The 13,937-nt window shown below is 58.3% G+C and overlaps 2 protein-coding genes across 4 annotated transcripts; both read right to left on the bottom strand.

The window, feature by feature from the left end:
* Nucleotides 1-1,592: 1,592 nt before the first annotated feature.
* LOC120647088 (ethylene-responsive transcription factor ERF073-like) lies at nucleotides 1,593-2,871 on the bottom strand. Of its 3 annotated transcripts, none has more exons than XM_039923714.1 (2): nucleotides 2,625-2,833; nucleotides 1,593-2,591 (listed from the first exon to the last, which is right to left on the bottom strand). In XM_039923714.1, exons 1-2 carry the CDS (start codon nucleotides 2,667-2,669, stop codon nucleotides 1,713-1,715), a joined length of 924 nt encoding a protein of 307 aa, XP_039779648.1. In that variant the 5' UTR covers nucleotides 2,670-2,833; the 3' UTR covers nucleotides 1,593-1,712. The 3 variants fall into 3 exon arrangements, with proteins under 3 accessions (XP_039779648.1, XP_039779647.1, XP_039779646.1); XM_039923713.1 differs by having other exon boundaries at nucleotides 1,593-1,982; nucleotides 2,013-2,831; XM_039923712.1 differs by having other exon boundaries at nucleotides 1,593-2,871.
* A 2,107-nt stretch (nucleotides 2,872-4,978) lies between these two features.
* Nucleotides 4,979-6,182, bottom strand: LOC120647087 (FCS-Like Zinc finger 17-like). The gene is made up of 2 exons (XM_039923711.1): nucleotides 5,699-6,182; nucleotides 4,979-5,556 (listed from the first exon to the last, which is right to left on the bottom strand). Exons 1-2 carry the CDS (start codon nucleotides 6,007-6,009, stop codon nucleotides 5,376-5,378), a joined length of 492 nt encoding a protein of 163 aa, XP_039779645.1. The 5' UTR covers nucleotides 6,010-6,182; the 3' UTR covers nucleotides 4,979-5,375.
* Nucleotides 6,183-13,937: the final 7,755 nt, after the last annotated feature.

The following is a 13,937-nucleotide window of genomic DNA, read 5'->3' as shown; positions in this document are numbered from 1 at the left end:
AGTAATAAATATATATCTAGGTGTCATAATTTAAATTAATAGGACGTGCACCGGGGCTTGCCTTCGGGTTGCTGCACAGAACTGGGGTCAGACGGGCCTTGGGCCGGGTGCTCACACCTCTCCCCCTGGGCTTGCGTCGGCTGCTCGTGCGGTGCCGCAATCACCTCAAATACGGCGCCCTCAGCTGCGGATGCTACACGTATGCATATGAAATAAATGAGTGCAGCTCAATGATGTGACTATTTTACTTCAACTGGAATGCCATGCGGACTGTCCGCGCCCAAGTGGCGGACCGTCCACCGTACCATTCTACCGACCCACCCGAACCAAGTACGTCTCTGGACAAACTTCAATCTATATGGCGGACTGTCCGCAATACACCTACGCCAACTCACCAGAGACAACAACGTCTCTGGAACACTTTCTAATCCTACCTGCGGACTGTCCGGCCCCCCTTGGCGAACCGTCCGTGGTTCACTTATCCAATCCACCAGAGACGGCAACGTCTCTGGACAAATCCTAAATTCAACGGCGGACTGTCCGCTCTCCAATAGCGGACCGTCCGCAACTCAATCCTGCGAACCCCACCAGAGACATCGTCTTTGGACAAATTTCAAATTTCAACGGCGGACCGTCCGCTCCCCTATAGCGGACCGTCCGCAGTTCATTTCTGCTAAACCACCAGAGACAACATCGTCTCTGGACGAAATCTAATCTGACCGGCGGACGGTCCGCACCTCCCAGGCGGACCGTCCGCGATGCCTAACTTTTGACCCGTGCCACAGGCGGCAGCAAGTGCGGAGGCGACGGCAGCGGCCGTTCACCGGCGCCGGCGACACACCACGGAAGGGGGGAGCACGAGGAACTCACCACGAATCCATTCCCGCGGTCAGTTCGAGCGGAGGACGACCGGAGAAGCGGATCGACGGTGGAGCAAGGCTTCAAGCGCCTCCCATGGTGACCGGCGGTGGTTGGGTGATTCCGGCCGGGGAGAAGCCGGACTGGGGGTTTGGGAAGGTGGAGGAGGTGACGGGGAAGGTTCTCGCACGAGGAATCGAGGTTTGGTGGCCGGAAGAGGGAGATCGATGGAAGGGGGCAACGACGGCGCGAGCGCTCGAGCTCCGCTCGGCTCTGGACGAAGTGAGGAGGAAGAAAGGAATGACAGGTGGGTCCCACATCCATCCAGATAAATATCTGAGCGTTGTCTGGCGGGCCGTCCGCCGACCCCGAGTGGACTGTCTGCGAGCAGGTGTTACACCAATTATTATCCTTCTTGCTCTGGCCGGATGAATGTTGGCCGGTTCTAGTGTCGTCTGTTGAACTGTGGAACAACGTACTAAAATGGTGCACGCGACTTTGCAGACTTCGCGGAGCAACCAGAGGAATCATGCTCGCAATTTGCAGGCTGATACATGCTTTGCCTGTTTCAATGGCGTTGCTTGACGGTTTTCGTCTGGGGACAAACTAAGAACCACGCTCCTCGTTTTAGTGGCAATTTTTTTCTTCAGGAACATGAACTAACTTTTGATTAAACCAGTTACTAAGAGTATTACGATGATTATCAACTCTTGCGTATGAAGGGAGACGCAGGATCTTTTGAGAACGGTAATTTCATCTCTTCCTGGATCCAAAGTTACAAACTAGACATGATCACAAAACCATCCGTAATTTTACAAGACGTTCATTCAACACAGGCGATCAGGCGAAGAAGCTTAAAACGACAGGTTGTCCTCGACGAGGCAGCCGTCGTCGAAGCTCCAGAGGCCCATCCCCTCGTCCGCGGCGGCGTTGCTCTGCACGGCGTCCGCGCTGAACAGGCTGTCGAGGGACTCGTACGCGCCGCCGTTGAAGTAGGCGAGCTGGTCGCCGAAGAGGAACGCGTCGAACAGCGCGTCCGACTCGGAGTCGGAGGCCCGGGGCGACGCCTCGTCGGCGCTCTCCGGTTCGGTCCTCGGGCGCTTGCTGGCGCCGCGGCTCTGGTCCTCGGCCTCGAAGGCCTCCGGGGCGGGGGCCTCGTCGTACGCCAACACGCCCTGCCACGAGAAGTCCGGGAGGGCGCCGCCGGACTCGGAGGTCTCGCTGTCGGTGGCCCCGGCCTCGTGCTTGACGCCGGACGCTGCGTGGCGCTGCTGCTCGTCCTCCTCGTCGGCGACGAGGTCGACGAACTCGGCGGCGCGGGCGCGCTTGCGCCCGGCGGCGGGAGCGGCGTCGGCGTTCGAGGGGAAGTTGAGCTTGGCCCTGGGCCCGCGGATGTCGCGCGCGGCGGCGTCGTAGGCGAGCGCGGCGGCCTCGGCGGAGGAGAAGGTGCCGAGCCAGACGCGGACACCCTTGACGGGGTCGCGGATCTCGGCGGCCCACTTGCCCCACGGGCGGCGCCGGACGCCCTTGTACTGCGCGGCCTTGCGGCGCCTGCTCGGCGCCGGCGCGGCCAGCTCCCGCTGCTGCTGCTGCCTCCTCAGCTTCCTGGTCGCCGCGCCGGCGGGGGAAGCGTTGAAGCCGAGCTGCTTGCTCTCCACCTCCTCGTCGGAGTCGGAGTCGAACTCCCGGAAGGCGGCCTCGAAGTCGTCGGCCCTCCGCTGCTGCTTGGCCGCGGGCCAGACGTGGCCCGGCGTGACGCGGCGCGCCGGCGCGCTCGGTATGAGCTCCGCGAGGATCGCACCACCACACATGTTTGCCTGCTTGCTTTCTCTCTTGCCTTGCCCGCTTGCTGGCTGCTGCTCTCACTAGCCGGACGCTAGCTCTCGTGTTTGGTTTGGAATGGTGGTCTCGGCTCGTCGAGGCGCTCGCTGTTAAATAAGAGAAAGCGGGTGCGGTGGCGACGGACGGACGGCGTGGCGTGGCGTGGCGTGGCGTGGCGGCTCCAAAATTCGCGGGGCGCGCAGAGCCGAGCAGGCAAGGCAAGGCAAGTTAGCGCCATCGCAGCGTGTGAGAGGATAAGGCCGGCGCGGGCGGACACGCCGGTACGGGCCCGCTCGTCTGTCCTCGTCGCTATCGGCGACGGTTGGACCTCGCCAGGGCCAGGAGGAGGTGCAATGCATCTGCCTCCTGCCTTCCTCCTGCACGCCGCGGCGTCCAAGTTGGGTCCGGGCCGCTGGCGCGAGGCGCGGCGGGGGACAGCGACGTGTAGTGTAGACCCGGGCTGCCGGTGCCGGGACGGGACGGGCTGGGATCAACTTGGCGGCGCCGCGCGTGCCCCGGCCAGCGGTTTCGAGCTCTTCCAGCGATCCTTGGCGGGGCGGATGCCGTGTCAGCGGCGCCAAACCGGAACCGCCTGTGCCGCCCCCCAGTTTGTGGGAAGGCTGTATTGGCAAGTGGGCCTGCCGGGGAACTTTCTTTATTCTAAGCAAAGCGAGTTGGTTAACCTAACCACCCCGCTAACCCTTTGTCTAAACCTAAACTAAACTGGGCAAGTGGGGTTAAGATTTTGCGATAAGACCGGGGGATTAGCGCTGATGGTGATTTGACGAAGTTGGCAAGTGGAGGCCTCACACTTTTTCAAGCCAGCAACATGTCAAGACGGGCGAGTCTGGCCTCTTTCTGCAAATTAGTATTAGTACGAGTACTAGTATATGTCCTGCTGCACTTGAAATAGACGTATCGCCGCAATTATCAAATATACGAAGCAGGCGTGAGCTGAATGATGAATGAGCCAAACCAAAGCACAAACCAGGGGTGGCTGCGGCCCGCCCAAGTTTATGGAAAAAGCGGTGTTGCCACTTTGCACACTGGACCTCACCTCGTCGCTGCATGCGATGAGCTGTCAGCTGTGGTCTCTTCAAGCTCAGCTATCTGCATCTTTTTCTTTTTTTTTTTAGGAAAGAGATCTGCATCTGCATTAGGGTGGCGACAGATGTTCCGTACTAAAAGCTCGGATGGATCGGGCGTTGTTGGGCCCTTGCATGGGCTTGTCAGGCCCTTTTCCCTGCGTTCCTCCTCTTTGGGCTCACAAACACGTTTATGGGCCTGCGTCTGGCTCATCTCATTCAGATCCGATATGAACATGAGGGGCAAATACGGAGGCTTGGGGTGCCTGGCGATGACGGCCATACTCTTGAACCATCATCTCTGTTTTTAATCATTATTACTTTTACCATTGGTTGAAACGATCTAGATCTATGCATATATACTGCGTCGTGATGATGATGAGCACAAATCTTACTGAAGCGGGCCGTCCTCACCTTCTCGACACTGCTAGAAAATCTCTCATTAGTACCGGTCGGGAACCCCCGGTTTGTACCGGTTTTCCGACCGGTACCGCTCCTCTGGTACTAATTGCACGCGCACTTAGTACCGGTCAGATGGCCCGGTACTAAACGGCATGTTTAGTACCGGTTGGTAAACTGCTGGCCACGCCAGCACTAGGCCGAGCAGTTTAGTACCGGTTGGTAAACTGCTGGCCACGCCAGCACCAGCACTTAGTATCTCATTCAGATCCGATATGAACATGAGGGGCAAATACGGGGGCACTGTGTGGTGATCATAAGCAGGCTCTGATATGCACCTGAGGGCGAACAACTAATTAATGGAACAAATTATTTGTCTCTTTCCAGGTTTATGTAACAACTGCTATATAAGGTTCTAATATCAATGTAATCTTCAATTACAAACAAGCACTTCGGTTATTCACCTTCTTTTGGACTGGAATTCTTATATTAGATCCCTTTTGGTTCTTCATCTTGCACCAATTGCGCCATCAATAACGCATTTTCGATGAGGTGGTTTGTTTTTTAGATAGATCAAATTACAATTTTTTATTTTTTAACGAGTTCTAAGTCAAATGGAAATTGAGATAAATATTCTATTCAGAAATATTCATTTGTTCTGGACTCTTTTAGTATTTTGCTTAACTACTAATAATTAATCCTTTTTAATATTGATTTAATTGTATTCAGAAATTTGCTATTTCCTAGCCAAGTCATACTCTTTTTTTTTTTGAAGTAATCAAGTCACACTCCAACCAAATGCTCCCTCTGTGCCAAAAAAAACAAATGCTCCCTCTGATTCATTTTATTTTCTACCCGGTCAAACTTCCTTAGCTTGACACATCGAAATAAAAAAAGGTACAAAGATTGAGGACACATAGTTGACGTTACTAGATTTAAGCAAGGAAAACTTCTAGAAAATTGAAGTCGCCTTTCCTTGCAATCAGGCCAAATTAAACTCCCAAAGATCAACCCGTAGAACTGAGACAACTAGTGAACAAGTATCCACACAGTAATAATACTAATAATATCCATCCTAAAGGCTAAAGTGATAGCTTTGTTCAGTTCAGTATGGCACTCTTTTGTGCCGATTTGAAGAAAGGCAACAAAATTTTTACCGTATGTATGAGACTACAATAATAACAGGCGTTCTCTTCGACAGATGTGTATGTATCATCGTGCAGCGGTTTGCAGGCTCATGAGCCGATTCGATCCTTGCATCTTGGGCGCCGCTCCAGCGTGCCGACGGTGGAACGCGTCGCGGCGCTTCCTGATGAGCATTTCGATCTCCCGGCGCTCCTCTTTTGCCATGTGCTGGCACCGGCACTCGACGCTGCAAAACGCTTGCTCTCCTCTGCAAATTTCACCCGCCGATCGAATCCCAGATGAGCAAAACTACTGAAGGGCGCGCTGACGGTGAAGGAGCATCACCATGCATCATGATTCATGAGATCGAGGAAAGTTAATTAGCCAGAGGCCTGGCATCTCGATCTTACTTGTACACGAAGACGTCCATGGTGGCGTCCAGGTTCTTGTGGCAGCAGAAGCAGCGCTTCAGGAACTCCAGCCCCACGAACGACATCCGGCCGTTCTCGTGGCCGCACTTGCTGGACGCGCACGTCGCCGCCGGGATCATCCTCACCGCGGACCTCCTCAGGACCGTCGGCCGCTGCTTCCTCGGCGACGGCTGTATGATGAGGCGGAGCCCGACGAGCTCGCCGGCGCCCGAGGCCGCCGCCATTGGCGTCGAGGTGGAGGCGCCCAGCCCCTCCTCGAGGTGGAAGAGGCTCGGCGCTCTTGGGATCATGCTGTGTGCTTTGCAAGGATCTGCCTCTCTTGGAGCCAGCGTTTCTTCGATCAGGCTTCTCTGTCTCGGAGAGACAGTCAGACAGATGAAGATATTGCAAGAGAGGAATGAGAATGTCTTGAGGTGTTTGAGCTGCCAGGTGCGCTCATATATAGCTCTTGTGGCCACAGTTCAGTTGGTTGGGGGCCCACGACGAAAAGCTACCGTCCTCACTCCTCGGAGGGATAAATAATATTTGATTTGTAAGTAGCGAGGATACCCGCACATGCTACACATGGGGCAAAAGCTGCAGCGTGCGAGTAGTGTTTGGCGGCCGTGTGGGTGCCACGTAAAACTTGACCTACGGGGTAAGACTGCCCCCACGGCATTGTTTGAGAGATATAATGACCTTCTCATAGCAGACCAAAAAACCCCCGAACCCCTACCCCACCCGTACACGGGGGCCCGTCGCCTTGTGAGTTAGGCCGGGCTCCACAGTACTTTGGACATCCCCTACCCCACCCGTACACGGGGGCCCGTCGCCTTGTGAGTTAGGCCGGGCTCCACGGTACTTTGGACATGAGGCAGGCGAGGGAGTTTTTTTACCCGCAGGCGGAAATTCGTCCCGATCAAGAATCGAATCCACAACCTCCGGGGTGCCGCCGGACTGCCGTGACCAACTGGTCCGACATCCTTTGGCGTGGGTGCCACTTACACCCGGATAACACAATCCATGTCCTGATATGCGACATGTGGGTTTATCTCTACAGTTTTCACTTTCACGAGACAACAAGCTGGCGTCCTTTCGATCGCGGTATCTTTTGTTAACGTCGCCGTCCAGCGAGCTATGGCCAGAAGAGCGGTAACAACCGGAACCACACACCTTTGCTCTAAAAAAAAACCGGAACCACACACACACACTCTGCGGATTTGAATTGTGGAATTGGGGCCATTGATCATCACTAATAAGTAATTAATAACCGCCCAACTAAACTATGCAAACATGTATAGGCGACGGGCAGGCCGCATAGGCCACACTGACACTGCCTTTGTCCTACAAAGTTTTTAGAAACGGGGTAGCCAGGTACACTAGTACTAGTAAAAGAAATATTTATACTGGCACCTTATTTTTTTATGCTCGACCGAGCACAAAGGCTTCATATTTGTACTAATGATCGATATAAGCAACCATCATCACAAAGCGACATGTGGTGTAATGTTGTCATGTGTAATGGGGTGGGAGCTCTACATCAGCCGCGCCAAACCAAGATATAATAAAATCAATCGATCTGCCATGTGAAGCGCGCGTGCGTGTGGACGTACGTACGTTACAAGTTAGAAAGCGACGATATGGGCCACGGCATCCGATTCTTGTTCTCTCCCTGCAGACTCCCACTCGCTCGTGTCCCACACCCTGCGCGTAGGTGTCATCTTCACCGTCCCATCCCAGACGAGAACAAAGCGTCCCCTGTCTTTTAACTTTGGAAGTAAAAAAAAACATCCCTGTCGAGTGTCGACTACTCCGTAGTATATAATGCAGCAATAACAGCAGTGTCAACGCGCATCACTTTCCTACAGAGCTCACGCTAACACAAGGAAGAAAACCCACACGGCGTCCATTATTCTACACTCCTCATATGATACTTGCTGCTGTTAGCTAGTGGTGACAGAGCTAACGGGAGAACTAACTACTGCACGTTGGCGCTTGATTAGTTTATGGTTTCGGACGGCAGCGAATTGTGGCTTTCTATAAAAGCCGGATGAACCCCTCTTTCAGAAAAAAAAAATCGCCAGTGAATTGTAGACGACAGGCAGGCAGAGGCAGCACCGTTCCTGGTTGCAGACTTGCAGTTTTTTTTTGACACTCTCACCGCCTGCTTTATTTAGGCAAACTCAGGATCACCATGATCGCGATCCACCAAAGTTGATACAAATTCTGGGAGGGGATCATCCCAAACACCTGGGAGATCCGGGTCCCGTGCAAAACCCAAACTGGCCAGCTCATGAGCACACCTATTACAAGTTCTAGGAATACAAGAAATAGATACAGGAACAAAATGTTGCATCAGTATCGAACGTGCTTCACTGAATATTGTGCCACCCGGCGCACGGTCGAAAGCATTGCTGCAAAGAGCGGAGACCAAGTTTGTCGAATCCGTCTCTATAATCACCCGTGAGATCCCCCTGACCATGGCCGCATCAAGAGCCGCAATACACGCCTCTCCTTCAGCTGACAACGCATCAACAACTAAAGAAAGACGCCCTGAACCCGCCACAATCGCCTGCCCGTCGCTGTCCCTGATAATGAAGCCCCAAGCACCTTCCTTTGTCGCCGCTTTAAAAGCTCCGTCGATGTTAATCTTTAGGACATCGACAGGGGGGAGGCTGCCATGATCTTCTTCCAACGGCAGCAGGCCGAGGGTTGGTAGTCCGGACATCATCTCCCTGGGAAATCACTTCATGTGCAGTCAATGTGATAGCCTCCACTCGCATCAATAGATCACCAGCATTGCAGCGATTCCTAGCATTCCACCATGCCCACAGCAAGCCAGCTACAAGAAGTCCACGCTTCTCGTCCAACGACAGACTTGCAGACTTGCAGTTAAAAATCCCAAAGCTGACGGCCTCCTAGCTAGGTAGGTAGAGTCTGGAAAAGGTTGGAGACTTGCAGTTAAAAATCCCAAAGCTGACGGCCTCCTAGCTAGGTAGGAGCCCCGGCCAGCTCAATTAGGCCACGTGAGACAACGCGCGTTGAAAGGTTAACCCCGCTCGTACTAATAGGAAGGACTGCTGCCAGTTTGACACGCAGAGCAAGAAAAGGATGGGCCTAGAAACCGATGGTTGTGCATCGATTCCCTGTATGCCATTGGAAAATGTAACCCATCCCTTCTATGCTATTGAAAATTACCTCATCCCTTCAATGCCATTGTTTTTAATTTTCCATTCCCTCTATGCCATTGGTGTCAAAAATACTAACGGAGCAGTTAAACTGAAAGACAAAAGGGCAATAATACCCCTGGCTCCTATTCCTTGCCCTCTCTCTACTTACCACTGACGTGTGGGACCCACACGTCAGATTAATCTTCCGGCCGCCGGCAGAGGAAGCAGGGACCGCAGCCGCCGTGCGAGCCCGCCGTGCGAGCCCGCCGTAGCTCGCCATGGCCGGCGCGAGCGGAGGGAGGGAGGGAGGAGGGGGCGCGCGCGGCCGGCCAGCGAGAGGGAGCAACGAAGGGGAGGCCGTCCGCCGCCGTCCCGCTAACCGCCGCCACAGCGGCCCCATGCCGCGGCCGGGGGAGGGGAGGCGAATAGCCGGGGGCAGACGTGCTCGCGCAGGCCGGCAGCGCTCCGAGGAGGACGGCAGCGCGCCGGCGGGAGGCGTGGCCGGACCAGCCATGGCCACGCGTGGCTCTGGCCGCCGCCGCCATCCCCGCAGCTCGCCATGGCCACGCGCGGCTCCGTCCCCGAGCAGGGGAGGGGGCGGCACGCGGGCCCGCGGCTCTCCGAGAGGCCAGGCAGGGGAGGGGGCGGCGACGAGGCCCGGCTTGGGAGGGGGCCACCGCGCCGTCGAGGGCCGAATCGAGGGGGGAGGAGGAGAGGGCCGTGCCGCGCGGGTGGAAGGAAGGAAGGAGGAGGAGCGGCGCCGTGCGTGTGGGAGGAAGGAAGGAGGAGGCGCTCGCCAGCCACCTTCGCCCCGCCTCGCGCTCGCCGGCGAGGGAGCAGGGAAGGAGAGGAGAGGGAGGACGGAGAGGGAGAGAAGAGGCGGAGGGGAGGGAGGAGCGCCCCTCCTCCCTCGCCGTTGGGCGAGCTCGCGCCGCCGCCCCTCCTTGTCTTCCTCCCTCGCCGCGGGGGACCCCGGCGGCGGCGAGCTCCGCCGAGCTCCTTGAGCCTACGCGCGCCTCGCCATGGCCGCAGATCCGCGCGGCGGCGGAGCTCGATGGCCGCTACCTCCCCTGCGGCCGGCGGCGGCCTCATGCGCAGTGAATCGAGGCGGCGAGCACGCGCGGGCACAGCCGTGGGCGTGCACGAGCGGCGAGCGGAAGGCGGCCCGTGTGCGTGCGCGGCGGAAGGCGGCGGGGGGAGCGCGTCGAGGCGTGGCGGGATGGCGGCCGGGTGAACTGCGTCGAGGGGCGGGGCGCTCGGGGAAAAAAATTGCGGTGAGGAAACGGAGGGGTATTATTGTCTTTTTCCCTGTACCTTTTAACGGATCTGTTAGAGAAATTAACGGCAATGTCATGGAAGGGATGGAAAATTATAAATGATGGCATAGAAGGGATGAGGTAATTTTCAATGGCATAGAAGGGATGGGTTACATTTTTCAATGGCATACAGGGAATTTACTCTTAGTTCGTCCAGCACGCACGCGTTTGGCAGAGGCGATGCATTCTCTTTTCCAAGACACGTCGAGAGCGGAAGGTTATTGGCTACTGGCGTCCTGTACGTGGAGCGAGACGAAGCCACGACCCAGTTAGGACGTGAGGTCGTCGTTGCCATCGTGCCACAGGATGACGGCGCGGCCCCACTCCATGGGTTCGGTTCGGTTGCCGCAGGAAGGCGCCGCCTCGGCTACCAGCTGCGCGCGAAGAGCGCGGTCGGTTGGATCAGAGCGGACGGCCGGCCGGATGGCCGCAGGCACGGCGACGACGCGTGCGGAGGGGCATGGCCGTGCCCCGCGCGGCGCGCCCACCCCAACAGCGGTGTGCGTCGCTTGTAGCGCGCGGATGGGCCAGTTCGGAGCAGCTCGGGGGCACCTGCTCGGCGGTGTGCGTGAACAGAGGGGCGGCGAGGCCTCGTCGGCATGCATGAATGCTGCGGCGCGGCGCGGCGCGGCGTGCAGCGACGCCAGCCGGAGCTGCTCGCGGCGCACAGCTCAAGTGATCCGTGATGTTCCCATTGTGGGACGACCGGCCGGGTCCCATGACCACCAGCGCCGCTTAACAGCCGTCGGACGGTGGCGCAAAGGCGTGCTGTGGCCTGTGGACGGTGGCGACGGGAATAGAGGGCGGACGGTATCTCGTTTACCGACCGGGTGGACGGTATTTCGTTTACCGTCCACCCCGGAGGTCACGGGAGCCGTCCGATCGGGATCGAGCGGCGGGATCCGAGCCGGAGGAGGCACGCGGGCGGGTCGCGTGGGCCGTTAGGAATCAGCTCGGCCCAGTTTACTAGAAAGGCCCATCAAATGAAACGTGGGCTCACTCCGTCTGCCCGTCGTCATGGCGCCCATCGAGCGGAGAAGGAGCTGGCGGCAGGTGAGGTCTGAGAGCGCGCGCTGCCTAAGAGGGAAGAGATGATGGCCATGGAGGAGCTGTCCTTCAATTTTGACGGCATGACGAGGCAAGGATCCATTAGAGGCGCTGCTGAATGCTGGCTTCGTTTTTCACTTGCGCACTTCTTCTGTTCGCTAAAATATAGCTTATCCTCGGCAACCCCGCCGCTGACACGGTGACGACGCGGCGCGGCGCGTATAGAGGGGCATGGCCGTGCCCCACGCGGCGCGCCACCCCAACAGCGGTGTGCGTTCCTCGCAGCGCGCGGATGGACCAGTTCGGAGCAGCTCGGGCCACCTGCTCGGTGGTGTCCGTGCGCAGAGCAGAGCAGCAGAGGGGCGCCGAGGCCATCGCCGGCATGCATGAATGCTGCGGACGGCGCGGCGCGGCGCGCAGCGACGCCAGCCGGAGCCGCTCGCGGCGCACAGATCGAGTGACCCTGATGTGCGCATGGTGGGACGATGGGCCGGGTCCCATGACCACCAGCGCCGCTCAACAGCCGGCGGACGGCGGCGCAAAGCCGTGCTGTGGACGGTAGCGACGGGAATAGAGGGCGGATGGTATCTTGTTACCGACCGGGTGGACGGTATTTCGTTTACCGTCCACCCCGGAGGTCACGGGAGCCGTCCGATCGGGATCGAGCGGCTGGATCCGAGCCAGCGGAGGCACGCGGGCGGGTCGCGTGGGCCGATAGGAATCAGCTCGGCCCAGTTTACTAGAAAGGCCCATAAAATGAAACGTGGGCTCACTCCGTCTGCCCGTCGTCATGGCGCCCATCGAGAGGTGTAGGAGCTGCAGAATGGAGGCAGGTGAGGTCTGAGAGCGCGCGCTGCCGGAGAGGGAGGAGATGATGGCCATGGAGGAGCTATCCTTCAATTTTGACCGAATGACGAGGCAAGGATCCATTAGAGGTGATGCCTTGCTTCTCTTTTCAGAGACACGTCGAGAGCGGAAGGTATTGTCTACTGGCGTCCTGTATGTGGGGTGAGACATGCGAGGCCAGGTCGTCGTTGCCATCGTGCCACAGGAATGTCGGCGCGGCCACACTCCATCGGTTCGTTTCGGTTGCCGCACGAAGGTGCCGCCTCGGCTACCAGCTGCACGCGAGGAACGCTGTCTGTTGGATCAGAGCGGACGGCAGGCCGGATGGCCGCAGACACGGCGACGACGCAGGCGGAGGGGCATGGCCGTGCCCGTGCCCCGCGTGGCGTGCCACCCCAACAGCGGTGTGCGTCGCTCGCAGCGCGGATGGACCAGTTCGGAGCAGCTCGGGCCACCTGCTCGCTGGTGTCCGTGTGCAGAGCGGAGCAGCAGATAGGGGCGCCGAGGCCATCGTCGGCATGCATGATGCATGAATGCTGCGGACGGTGAGGCGCGCGGCGATGCCAGCCGGAGCCGGTCGCGACGCCCAGCTCTGAGAGTGACCCTGATGTGCACATGGTGGGGGGACGAGTAGACAATAGGGCCCCATGACCCCCAGAGCCGCTGAACAGCCGGCGGAAGGCGGCGACCTGGTGGCGTCGGGGAACAGCGGGCGGACGACGTCTGGGAACAGCGGACGGTATCTTGTTTACCGACCGGGTGGACGGTATTTCGTTGACCGTCCACCCCGGAGGTCACAGAAGCCGTCCGATCGGAATCGAGCGGCCGGATCCTAGCCGGCGGAGGCACGCGGGCGGGTCGCGTGGGCCGATAGGAATCTGCTCGGCCCAGTCTAATAGCGAGGCCCATAAAATGAAGCGCGGGCACACTCCGTCCGTCGTCATCGCGCTATGAATCGCCGCCGTGCAGGAGCTGCAGATCGAGGACTGAGAAGAGAGCGCGCTGCCGAAGAGGGAAGAGATGATGGCCATGGAGGAGCTGTCCTTCAATTCTGACGACATGACGAGGCAAGGATCCATTAGAGGCGCTGCTGAATGCTGGTTTCGTTTTTCACTTGCGCACTTCTTCTGTTCGCTAAAATCTAGCTTATCCTCGGCAACCCCGCCACTGACACGGCGACGACGCAGCGCGGCGCGTATAGAGGGGCATGGCCGTGCCCCACGCGGCGCGCCACCCCAACAGCGGTGTGCGTTCCTCGCAGCGCGCGGATGGACCAGTTCGGAGCAGCTCGGGCCACCTGCTCGGTGGTGTCCGTGCGCAGAGCAGATTAGCAGAGGGGCGCCGAGGCCATCGCCGGCATGCATGAATGCTGCGGACGGCGCGGCGCGGCGCGCAGCGACGCCAGCCGGAGCCGCTCGCGGCGCACAGATCGAGTGACCCTGATGTGCGCATGGTGGGACGACCGGCCGGGTCCCATGACCACCAGCGCCGCTCAACAGCTGGCGGACGGCGGCGCAAAGATGTGCTGTGGACGGTAACAACGGGAATAGAGGGCGGACGGTATCTCGTTTATCGACCGGGTGGACGGTATTTCGTTTACCGTCCACCCCGGATGTCACGGGAGCCGTCCGATCGGGATCGAGCGGCTGGATCCGAGCCGGCGGAGGCACGCGGGCGGGTCGCGTGGGCCGATAGGAATCAGCTCGGCCCAGTTTACTAGTTGGCCCATAAAATGAAACCTGGGCACGCTTCCTCCGTCATCGCGCCATGAATCGCCGTGCAGGAGCCGCAGAAAGGGGGGTCAGACGGAGGAGATGATGGCCCTGGAGGAGATGTGCTTCAATTTTGAGGGCATGGCGA

Source organism: Panicum virgatum, chromosome 9K (genome assembly GCF_016808335.1).
Source record: "Panicum virgatum strain AP13 chromosome 9K, P.virgatum_v5, whole genome shotgun sequence".
NCBI classification, from domain to species: domain Eukaryota; kingdom Viridiplantae; phylum Streptophyta; class Magnoliopsida; order Poales; family Poaceae; genus Panicum; species Panicum virgatum.
This window is presented reverse-complemented; position numbering and strand designations above follow the sequence as displayed.